At 35.2% G+C, this 13,117-nt stretch overlaps 2 protein-coding genes across 2 annotated transcripts in view; both read left to right on the forward strand.

Moving 5' to 3' along the window:
* Positions 1–13,117, forward strand: part of LOC311304498 (gap junction alpha-1 protein-like) — a gene marked incomplete at both ends in the record, with an annotated part of 434,020 nt that overhangs the window by 344,939 nt on the left and 75,964 nt on the right. The window lies entirely within an intron of this gene.
* Positions 1–13,117, forward strand: part of LOC311298694 (immunoglobulin superfamily member 1-like) — a 52,128-nt gene that overhangs the window by 34,259 nt on the left and 4,752 nt on the right. The window contains exons 13-16 of the mRNA XM_084421829.1: positions 6,727–6,795; positions 11,155–11,190; positions 12,084–12,344; positions 12,812–13,084. Coding sequence (XP_084277955.1) covers positions 6,727–6,795; positions 11,155–11,190; positions 12,084–12,344; positions 12,812–13,084 — 639 coding nt within the window. The remainder of the gene's footprint in view (positions 1–6,726; positions 6,796–11,154; positions 11,191–12,083; positions 12,345–12,811; positions 13,085–13,117) is intronic.

Genomic DNA, 13,117 nt, shown 5'->3' on the forward strand with positions numbered 1-13,117 from the left:
ATTCCCCATCGTAAGTACACATTGATGGCCTAACCCTTACGAAAAAGAAGTTTATTCAAGTGTGCTATTAGTATACTTCTTTTAAACTAAAAAATAAGAAAGTATACTTTCAGTCTACTTTTTATATACTTCTCAGAAATATACTTTATGTACTTCTCAGAAATATAATTCAAATTCCACTTAAGTATACTTGACTTATACTGAGAGAAAAGTCTAAGTATATTTGGCCTATACTTGATGATCGAGATATACTTAAAAGTATAATTAAGTATTCTAAGTATTCTTGGCTTGTACTTGTGTTTACTATTTTGATTGAGTAGCTTATTAAATACTTTTTTTTAAAAGATGATATTACACACCGTCTTATAAACTAACATGTTCAGCTTTATTTTTATAAAAACATGTTTTTTTACTTTCTTCTCTTTCACTTTCACTTTCACTTCACTTTCACTTCACTTTCACTTTCACTTTATATAGTAACAAACTTTCAGGTGGAATAGCTTATAGAGTAAATAAAATAAGCATGGAAAATAAGTTTATTCAAGTGTTCTATTAGTATACTTCTTTTCAACTAAAAAGAAGAAAGCATACTTTCAGTCTACATTTTATATACTTCTCAAAAATATACATAATTACACTTAAGTGTACTTGACTTATACTGAGAGAAAAGTCCAAGTATATTTGGCCTATACTTGTACTCAATCTTTTGATCGAGTAAACTTAAAAGTTTAATTATTTAAAGTATACTTGGCTTGTAGTTGTGTTAACTCTTTTGATCGAGTAGCCTAAAATATACATTTTTTACATGGTTTTTCGTATACAGTCTTATGAAACTTTGTTTGAAAATATTGATTAAAATATTGATATAAAACAAATATGTTTCTAATGCTGCGTATCTGAATTTTTGTGTAGGCTAGTCCACTGGTGTACATAGGAATTTACTTTAATTCAACTTTTCCCCCATTGACTGAATTTTCCAGCTATCCATGTTTTCACTGGTATACGGTAGGGGGCGCTATGACACATCTTCTAGTACAGAATCTCTGGATCAAAACACAGGAGAAAAAGAAGCTGAAACAAGTGATAGAAGATTGCTCACTCAAATGTAAACTATGTGGTCATCAAACATTAAACAGCTTGTAACTCAAAACTGCTTAATGTTTCCAAATGAAATGAAGCGTAACCCATGAAGAGAAAACGACTGAAGCTGTGGGGGTGTCGGACTCGATTTATTCCATCTGTGTTTGATCATCGTTCTGAATCTGATCAAGGCGAAGTCTTTGACAAAAAAATTATTTTCTCAACTATTTTGTTTAAAATGTTGCCTTTCTTTATGAAACTTACCGACATTCAAGTGTTGATAAAAAAGGATTTATGAAGCTAATAAAATGTTTTTAAAATTAAAGTAGAGTTAAAGGTATTTTTCAAGTATAAAAAATAACATTTGAACATAGTAGTATAGGGGCCTACTGCAAGTGCAAAATTTTTATATAAATAGTAAACTATAAGTATAATGTTAAGTTCACAAAGAAAACTTGTAGTTTACTGAGAGTACATTAAAAGAAAACTTGTAGTATACAACTACTAAACTAGTAGTTTACTGAGAGTATACTTCAAAGTTGCTACAAGTATTAAAATAGTAAACTACTAGTATACTCATAAGTTCACTTGCAGTACAAATGAGAAACATAATTATGAACTAGTTGTGCACTTAAAGTTTACTACTGTTACACTTATAGTACACTTAAACATATACTTTTATATACTTCAAGTGGGCCAATTTAGTCCCAAGCGGTATTAAAATAGTACACTTACAAGTTTACTACTAGTACATATTGACTAGTATACTTACTACATAAAGTATACTTAAAAATATACTTGAACATTACTCAAGTATACTTCATAAAATTAACTTGAAGTATACTTTTTTTTCGTAAGGGAAGACACGAAACGAGCGGTTTGTGTGAGAAAACGAACAGTATTTATATCGTTTTTACCTCTTGTACACAACCACGTCCAAGTGATCTGCTTGCGCAGACTAAGACAGAACGCGCGCACACGTCACACACCAGGAAGTGTGCGCGCCCTCAGATCACTAATCTGTAATCTGTAACTGTAAATGTGTTTTAGCAATTCAGAAAAACTGCAATAACAACCGAATTGAACACAAGAAAGCCAGGGATTAGAAATGATAACCTCAAAGAAACATCCAACAAAGGATTACAAAATTACATGACAAGGAATATTAGAAACTCTGGGTTTAAATACACAAGGAGAAATTGGAAAACTAGACACAATTGGGAACAAATCAAAGAACTAATCAACAGGAAAAAATAAAAAGGACAACAAAACATGGTGCAGATCAGGAAATAACATAAAAGACCACACAAGTCAAGGGGAACACAGGCTGGCATCATGACAATTCCCAAACGATTGACTTTATGAGCCTGTTCTTTGTAGTAAATCATACAGTGCGATCAGTGCAGATTGATGCAGAGGCCTGAGAGAACAGAAATAGATAGAGATGAGCTGATAGTTGTGGTTTGGTTTGTTATTTTTCAGCTCAGTGGTGTAAGGGTGGATTTCCTGCAGGGGTTCAGTCTGCAAGACTGCCGAATGACTAAAGAAATGTTATTAGCAAGATGGTAGAAAACTGTACATTTCTTGTCAATACCACCCACTGCTATTTATACCAACGATGGAAATATGCACAGTTACAATATGTGGGAGAGTTGCTATAGAGAGTGACAATAATATTGAATTGCAATATGTAGCACTTCAAAGTCAATACCAAATCAAAACTATAGCACATTATTTGTAATTGAAAAGGTTTAATGACAAAATATGGTTATACACTTAAAATAGTTATAAATATATATATATATATATATATATATAGAGAGAGAGAGAGAGAGAGAGAGAGAGGTAAAGGGAGAGAGCCCCAAGAAAGGGACCCAGAGAATAAGAAGAGAGCCAGAGCAACAGTTACAATCTTCTATTATACTTTCCCTGACCATGTGACTAAAACCCAAATATGAGACATTCAAACTGACCAATCAGATAATTACAACTTCCCCCACTGTACTAAAGGTGTGACAATTCATCAACCCCCAAAGTACACACATCTTGTCCTATATGTCTTGATCACTATCAGCCCTTCTGTGCCTTTAGGAACTCCAAATGGTCCTCATGGGGAAAGAGGGGTGGAAAACAGTGAAGCAAATGTCTTTGTTCATTTTCAAATATCTTGGATTATTTTCAATTCTACAGTGGAATTAAGTGACTTCTGCTTCTTAACTTATAAAGTTATAAATACAGCTACTATTATTATAATAAAGATCTATCAAAGTATTGTTTCCTTTTCCTTGTCCATTAAACACACAGAAATATTATTTCTCATAATGGAAAACTGAAGCTCTTCTAAAAAAAATTGAAAACTCGTTACAAGATTATCAACTTTATCAAAAGGTTTTCTGTGACACATGAGGTACATTTGTATGTCTTTAATCTGCCATTATGTTCCTAAAGATCTGACTGTATGTATCAGGAAGTCTCGAGGCTTTAACTCAGTCTGTGTCTTTAACCCTCTGAGGTCGGCAAACGCGCCCCCGCGTTTTGCTGGATTTTTTTCACATAGAAGCAACATAAACTTAAAAAAGTCCGTCATTTACGGTCATATTAATAAAATAAATACATGATTATAAACTATAGAGGGTCTTCTTTTTTTGTGTACACTCACATTAACATCAAAACCTTGTTTTTATTTTTAAATAAATAAAATAAACAGGGTGCGCTTTCAGCTCACTCTGTCTCCGCAAAAATCTTTTTGAAACAAGTCTGGAAAATGAACTGAAACTCAGCTAATACTTATCACACAACCATGAAACATGCCTCTAAAGAAAGCTTTAAATTTCTACTTTTAATTAAAACAATTCACATTCAAAACAAATATTCTCCTGCAATGTAATCTGTAAGAAACTAAAGAGAAGTACAGTTTCTCCCGTCTCACCTAATTATCGGTAATGAGTTCACACCCACTCGCAGAGCGCGCTATTCATAAGATAATGAGCTGAGGTGATCTATGCAAAATAAGGTAAACGCCCCCTGAAATGCCTTAAAACCAGCAAGTTTCATTTATTCACTTTCCTGTGCTGTTGGAAGATGACACGAGTTCAAATTTTGCTCAGAAGAAGAGCAGGACTCTGACGACGAACGTTTGTATTTTGAGCGACGAACGTTGAGCGACTTGATCCAGCCGTGGATAATATTTCGGGTAAGTCTTTTTAAATTTACTTGCATTAGTTGACACATGTTCGCATTTATGAGGAAAAAACAATATTACGTGACAGTTCTCCATTATGGACGCGAGCGCTCTGAAGCAGCACTAAAAGACTTTCAAACTTTCACAGAGACTTCAAAACAGAAAGCACAAATCCATTCTTTAAAACGAATTTCGTTTTGTTTTAATTGTATCTTAATTTTAATATTATTTTCATTAACAAATTTCCTGGATTTAATACATAAAAAGTAAATAGGCTAGCAATCACAACATAAGGTTACTATTTCGAATTTACGTAACGTTTTTGACGACACGGGACCATGGGCTGGGCCACTCGGAGGTTGCTTCCGGGAATAGTAGGCTACTGCCCTACAGTATTAAAAGTCGCATATAATTTATAACATATTATTGTTTATAAGGTTATAGTGTGCGTTATTTGTTTTCTCTTTAACTTCTTTCACCTCTTTTCATGTTTGGGGGGTCGGATTGTACAAGTTACTTTTGTTTATCGCTCACAATTGCTTTGTTTATAACAGACTGATTATTTTTTTTATTTTGGTCACATTTGATTTGCTTAGAGCAAATTTAGAACATTATGTTCTCCGGTAAAGACGGTCTTCAGATGATCCTGGACAGCGAGGAATAACTCACCTTGGCTTTTCCTCAGAGGAAGATTGTAACTCAGACGAACGAGTTTTCACGTGAGTAAATACGTGAACTCAAGTGGTCTAGTGGTAGAACATTTGCCTAGCGTGTCAGAGGTTTTGAGTTCGAATCTGCACTCATAGTTTTTTTTTTTTTTGTCAAATCAGATTATGTTTATCAGTGGTTGTATATCAGGCAGAGACATGTGTGTGTGTGTATTTTGTTTTGTAATTTCACTGGAACGAAAAGAGAGTCTCCACAACGGATTGAAGCGCGCGTCCGAGTGAAGACTGCGCGAGCCTAAAACAAACACAGTATCCGCGTCTGACTCGCGGGAATCCACGGCGCAAACCTGTGAGGGGCTGTGTTTTCTCGAGCCCCATATCAGCTCAAGAAAACACAAGTTTATTCAGATCATTACTTGTTTACACCGTCTCGCAGCGCTGTGAGGAATAATAATAATAAGGGAAAATGTCCCTCAAAAGGTAGATGTAAACAAACTATTAAAAGGTAAATATAATTTTTTTTTCTTTAAATAATTTTTATTGTGTTTTATTAGTAACAAATTTGGGGAGAGGATAAATATTCCAAAACTGAAAATACAGTATGAGAATTTACTGCACAATTACTAGACATGTTTACCTTGGATATTATACAATTTACAAGCACAATTTGTGGAAAAAAAAATGTATATAAAAAATATAAATAAAATTTATTTTTGTGTATAAATATATACACATGTATATGTGTGTGTGTGTATGCACATATATATATTTGTATAAGCAACGTATTAAACTGCAAATTAGCATTTATATTCCTTATAATAAAAATGAAAGACCTATGTTACAGACATATGAAAGACAACATTTCGTTGATTAGTTTTGGATAGATTATACATTTTTACTGTAAAATATCTGCCACCTCAAATAAGCTTTTATTTGCCAATTTTTTTGTCAAAAATAATCAAATAATCAATCAAATCCTTAACTTTGAAATATGTATGATAAAATGTATACTTTAGTTTGTACAAAGAAAGATTACACTTGAATTGTTGTTTATTTAAATATTTACAAGGTAGATGTAAACAAACTATTAAAAGGTAAATATAAGCCTTTTCTTTAAATAATTTTTATTGTGTTTTATTAGTGACAAATTTGGGGAGAGGATAAATATTCCAAAACTGAAAATACAGTATGAGAATTAACGGCACAATTACATGTTTTCCTTGGATATTATAGGCCAAATTGCAAGCACAATATGTGGAAAAATAAAAAAGAATTGAGATGCTTCCAACTGTTGCTCTTGCATTCTTGTGGCTCAGTGACTCACCTGAATGAATGGCTCATTAAGTATGCGGTCCTCAGGTGTGAACCACTACATATGCATGATCTGTGACGCCCACTCCGCATATGGCCTTTCCAAACAGAAAGTGCTTTGCAAAATTCAAATCAATGTATTGTGTTATGTGAAGGATTAGGCAGGGTGATTTTCACATAATTTTGAAGAAAAAACACTAGGCGATGACATCCATTAGACAAAAGTCTTATTGGCACATATTTAGTGTGTGTTTTGTGGTCTTATTTCAGAAACTTTAGTTTTTAGTTTTTTCAATAACCACGCATAAACATTATTCTCTCAAAAATGCAGACATGTACATTCTTGTTGCTCACATATTATGGTAGCCCTGTTTGTGCTAAATAGTGTGTAATTTTTTTTTGCCATTACTATGTTTATAAGCAACTGAAAAAAGCACAAATGTCAGGGCATGTCAGAACATCTCAAGGACCCCAAAAACACCTCAGACCCCAGAGGGTTAACCGTCTGTCATTATTGGGTCAGTATGGAGCGCAGCAAACTTCCTCTTGTGCTCTGTGAGTATTATTTCCTCTTTATATGTTTCAGAAGATGTTCATTGCTGTTATATTATGAATAGGTTTGAACAGTTTCAAGTGATTTAGTGTTCTTGGATTTTTCTTCTTTTCATTCTGCTCTCAGAGTTTCAAATCCAGCTCTAGTCCATTAACTATGAGTGAAAGACGAGCTTGAAAGAGGAAGTGAGCAGATAGTGCTGTTTGTGAAAGAGAAATGCACTGTGTTGTGTTTGGGTCAGTCTGTTTGTTCAGTCACTCAGTTTTTTGCTCTGTAATGGTGTTTGCCGAATCATTTCTGTCGGTTTGTTTTGTACTCGCTTATTGGTTTGTACACACTTCTGTTGGTTGTTTGCTGTCCACAATGCACTAAGTAGATGTACACTAGTTAGTCTTCAGTAGATGTACACTAGTTAGTCTTCAGTAGATGTACACTAGTTAGTCTTCAGTAGATGTACACTAGTTAGTCTTCAGTAGATGTACACTAGTATGCAGTTAGTAAGAATTTCTGAGTTTTCAGACTCTAGAAAGGTTTTTACACAACTTTAGTAAGTGTGTTCATCCGTGTCAGCATTTCCTGACATCTAATGACACACACGATATGTCCGTTATGTGCCTGGGTGAGGATCATGCATGCTCAGTCATTGAGGGGACTGTATGTGTGTGTTGTGAACGCTTTCCTTTGAAGGAAACTTGCTCTTGTTGAGGATCTTTTATTTGTCGGCGGCTGGCGAGAGCGAGATGCTGGATGATAACGTGTTATCCCTCACATCATCTGATTCGTCAGTGAGCGAGCTCCTCGCCTCAAGCCAAGATGAGCAGGACGAGGCTGTTGAGATCGAGGATGTCTCTGAGTGCTCTCAGCAAACTTCCTCGTAGCTTCCATGGATGAACGCTATTTGTCGGGACATAACCACCCAGCTGGTACGAGTCTTCCCTTTCTCCCAGATCTTCACGCTGAGTTGCGGAGATCTTGGGGAAAGCCATATTCTGCATACATCCATCATTCACAGGCAAACTATGCTGATGTGGAGGTGATGCAGGAATATGGTTATGCGTCAATACCTCTGACTGAAGAGAGGCTGGCCAGCGATCTCTCAGTAGGTGAGGTATCCGCACTGAAGACGCAGTCTCTGCCAACTAAGCTGCTGCGTCCCACATGACGTCTAAATGGCAGAGCATATGCGTCAGCGAGTCAGACTGGGGCGGCTTTGCACACGATGGCCGTTCTGCAAGCTTACCAGGCTGACCAGCTGAAAGACCTGGACCAGGGCCATGGGCTCCCCTGAGACGGTGGAGGAGCTGCGACAAATGAAACTGATAGTTCAGCGCTCATTTTAAAGCTCAACTCACAGTTGTCTTCATTAAAAGTCGTGACACTAAATTATCTTGCCAGTGCTGATGCCACTCCTGAAATTAGCTAATGATAAATAAAATGCAGCTCATATCTTGCTTTCATTGACGTGAACGTGAATTTTCATATACACAGCAAAATCCCCAGAGTTACATTAACTCTGCTCAGAGTACATCTGGTCCCTCTCTACAGAGAGTTAAAATAACTCTGAATTGAGTGATTAATTAACCAATTATGTGATGATTGAGCATTAGTGATTATCACCTGCTGTCAACAATCAATCAATCAATCAATCAATCAATCAATCAATCAATCAAGAGCTTGGCTAGGTGGTATGAGAGTATGTCAGGTTGTCAGGCTCTCTGTGAGGCTCTTTGGATATTGACCTTAATGTGGAGTGTTGCTCGGCCTTCTCTCATTATGAGAGTCATTGTACTGAGGCCTCTACAATCTGCAGAGCTTCGCGGGCCAGTTGAAATAAGTTGCTAGATCTTTCTGACCTTTTTTTGGCCACTGCGCTTTGGTTAGAGCGTTACTGTGACCTTTATTGAGGCCTCCGTTCTGCAGGGCTGTCTGAACAGAAGTTCTGAGTGTCAGTACTTAGTTGATGTCTAGAAGGTAAGTAAGTTGATGTCTAACTTTAAAAATGAAAAGGCATGTGTTTAAAGGGTTAAATAATAATACAAAGGTTTTTTTGGGGGTTTTTTGGCTGAGATGTCACTTTGTTGACTTACCAATGTATTCGATTCCTCTAATGCATAAAATAAGTAAGCTTGACCAGAGTTCTTGTGGGGAGAAGAATTTACTCATTCTTCAGTGATCCCAGCTAGAAATGTTTTGTTCTAAAAACGTTCTGAGAACATTACCATGAAGTTCTAATAATGTTTTCAGCGGGTAGTTTTATTTTGGTTCCCAGAATGTTCTCCTAAAACGTACAAAGCAAAAACTCCAGTGATAAAAGTTAATGAGATAATTAAGTGATGAACTGAGTGATGATTGATCATTATTGAAGACACCTGATGTTAACAAGCAGAATCACTGAAGGAGAAAATCACTATTTTTAAGTCACCATTATGGAGAATAGTGTTTGTTTTAGTTGGTCTCTTGACCCTTACGTTTTTACTTAAAATTTTGATTGGCTGTTGTAAAGACGCACTTACACGTTATAACTGCCAGATGAACAAAGAGAAAAAGTGATCAGATGTTGTTGGTTATGTTTTGACATAATCATCACTTGACCTGAATCACAAAACTCATTTAGAGTCTAATCTCTGACTTAGATTTATATTGTTGATTATAGCATCACTGTGATTCTAAAAAATGAGATCCAGAATTTTCAATATAATCCAAAGTATTTCTTAAAAGTTGTTTTGATTTAAAAAAAAAAAAATGTTTAGCCACAAACAGACATCAAGATTGAGTGTATGAATCTCAACAATGGTGGCAAACAAAATAAATAAGACAATCCAGATCATAATTTATTTATACTGCAATGCATGATGGGAGCCATGAATGAGTTTTGATTGGTGGCACCCAGAATGCACTGCAACATGCTTTATTATTGTCACCATTGTTGAGAATCACAGGCTGAATCTTGATGTCTGTGTGTCTAAATTAAATGTTTTTTTTTTAAATCTTGAACAGAACTTTTAAGAAACATTTTTGATTCTATAGACCTTATGCACCAGAGAAACAAGGGCACCGCCATCTTTGGAAAATTGTCTTTTAACTTCCGTTTTGCGGTCGCTCTGTATATTTATATGGCATTTCTGCCCAGGAGTAATTAGCTTTTTAACTGGATTTACTTAATGTAAAGTTAACGAAAGTTATCATGAGGACTGTAATGTTTAAAGCAGATGACTTAACAAATGTAAATAGACCGGGAAGATTTTAAAACGAGCCGTTCATTAATAAACACGCAAAACGCTGTGAAAATACAGACCCGAAGTCAAAAGACAATGAGCGCAGCGCTGAAAAGGGGCGGAGCTACATAAGGTCTATAGAAAATGCTACAAATTGTATGCTATAAAATCACTGGGCTGCTGTAATCAACAAGGCAAACCTAACTCTCTAAACTTTAGCCCTCTGTAAGTCGCTTTGAATAAAAGCATCTGCATAATGACTAAATGTAAATGAGTTTAGTGATTCAGGTCAATTGATGATTATGTCAAAACATAACCAACACCACCTGATCACCTTTTCTCTTTGTTCATCTGACTGATATAACTCGGCTACAATAGTTAAACAAAATCTAAAGTTAATAGTTTAAGGGTCAAGAGCCCAACTAAAGCAAACACTGATCTCCATAATGGTAACTTAAAATTAGATTTTCTCCTTTGGTGATTCTGCTTGTTAACATCAGGTGTCTTCAATAATACTTAATCATCACACAATTAATAACTTAATTATCTCATTAATTTTAACGCTCTTCAGTGTTCATTTAACACTCATATTTTAACACTTTAACCCTTTGAGTGTGGAGTCAAATAAACTCCCAGGCGAGTTTATTTAACACTGGAGTTTTTGCTGTGTAGGTAAACATTCTCTAAAAACATCCTCAAAATGTTACAGTTAAAACGTTATATCTTAGTTTACATTTAACCTTATAGAAACATTATGAAATGAGAAAACATCCTTAAAACATTCTTTGAACATTACATTCAGATGTTTTGTTTAAAACATTAACCAAACTTGTAGGGAATGTTAGCCAACGTTCTGAGAATGTCCCCTGCTAGCTGGGATGATGTTAGCCTGTCTTCAGAGAATCTGAACCCAAATTTCTGTCTGTGGGACAGACCTTTATACCTAAAGCTAATTTACAAACAGAAGACATCACAGGGACCAATAAGAGAAACACAGTCGGTTGCCTCATGGGAAGAACTCTGCAAATAAGTTCCCACAGAAACTCTCTCAGGATAGTCACCAGATGAGTTTGATGATCTTTACCAGAAACATGTAAAAATACAAATAATCTTTATTTATGATTTTTTTTTTACTCTGCATTTTAGTGCTGATTTCAATCATCCACTCTGGACACACTGAAGGTGAGTGAATTTGATTCATAAATTTAATCACAAATGGGTAATTCTGTTACAAACCAGGATCTGGATTCACTAGACATTCTTAAAAATAAAATTCTTCTTAAATGCTATTTTCTTCCTATTTTATAACTTAAGAAAGAAATATAATAATATGTTGTATTCCCAAAGATTTTTCTTAATGTTTTTATTGTTTATTCTTGAGATATTGTTCTTAAAACATTTAAGAAGTATTCATATTCCTGAAAAGAATGTTCTTAAAAATCATCCTAAATAACTTTTGTCTTAAATCCCCAAATGAACATTCTTATGAACTAATTTATCTTAAGAACTTCCTTATCTTCTTTCTTAAGCAGATTTTCATGAATCCAGCCCTCAGTGTCATGATTATAAACACAGCTTTTTAAACAAGTTATAGAAATGATTCATGTCTTGTGACTAATATAACACCACACAGACGGTTCTGTCAAAAAAAAAAAAAACATTCAGTCACAAAAATGACAATTTCTGTAATACTACTAATATTAATATTACATGGCCAAAATTTGTTATGAAGAATATAGAAACAGTATATTTTGACATTTGCTTTGTCTTGAAAATTAGCAACTCTCCAGACATCACAAAAACTAAACAGATTGAATAAAAAAAAAAGTCCTTTGAACTACAACAACAATTTGCAACACTTTGGTTTGAACCCCATAGGGTGGTCTTTGCACCTTTGTTGTCCTTTAACTCTTTGCATTGCACTGAATGAATGTTAACCTTGTTTGTTCCTATAATTGTTGCCAGTCGCTATATTACATTGTCTGTGAAATCAAAATGCACTAATGATTTACCAGTGAGAGAATGAGATCTGCTGAAGATCACCTCTCATGTTCCCACTGACTTTATATTGACAGATTTTCCCAAACCAACTCTGACTGTTAAGCCACAGAGTTCAGTGTTCACTGGAGACTCAGTTTTTCTGAGATGTTCGCTGGATCAGACACTGGATGGATGGGAGTTTCTCTGGAGTAAAGACTCAAACACTGAATCTACTGATGCTGCAACTAAAGCAATCGATCCTGTGCAAGTCTCTGATGGAGGAGAGTACAAGTGCAGAGCACAAGGAGGAGGACGTTACACAGATTACAGTGAACCAGTAACAGTGACAATACATGGCAAGTATTTTCTCTCACTTTATGACCTGCTCTGAGAAATTACTGACAATAATTTAAAACACTTAATAAGTGACAATAACAGCTAAAGAGAACAACACTTCAGTCTAACCTGATTTAGCATGAGCGTTTTATGGTCATTGTAATCTTGCCAATTAAGACCTAACCATAAATTATCTCTGAAATCAGAGGGAAATGATAGGTGAATAACACAGAAGCACTACTGTAAACCCTGGTAGTAAGCTTAAACTTGATATAAACTGTAAACTTGTCCCTCAAATCTGATTGGTTGATTGGAATGTCGTTCCAGGATCAATAAAGATGTTTATCCAGGAACATGTTGTACTTGACTAAATCTCATTCACTCTGTTGGTCAATCAAGTAACTGTAAAAAACAGCACATTTTATTATTTTTATTCATTAAATTAATCACCACATTATTTTCATTGTTTATTGTTGCCATTGTGCAGAAAAACCAAAACCCAGAGTGACCATTAAACCTGATCAACATGTATTCAGAGGAGAGAGAGTCACTCTCAGATGTGACATTGATGCTGAAGGAGTCTCTAGCTGGCGGTACAACTGGTATAAAGGAGGTACATTAAAGCTTTCCAGTGAACTACAGGAACACACAGTCAGATCTGCTACTGAGTCTGACGCAGGGAAATACTCCTGTTATGGAACAGAGACTGAAGGATCACGCAGCTCACAATGGAGTGATGAAGTTACACTGACAGTATCAGGTGAGTTTGATCATCTCTTCATAAACACACACA

The sequence above is a fragment of the Rutilus rutilus genome (assembly GCF_951802725.1).
Source record: "Rutilus rutilus genome assembly, chromosome: 1".
Taxonomy (NCBI): domain Eukaryota; kingdom Metazoa; phylum Chordata; class Actinopteri; order Cypriniformes; family Leuciscidae; genus Rutilus; species Rutilus rutilus.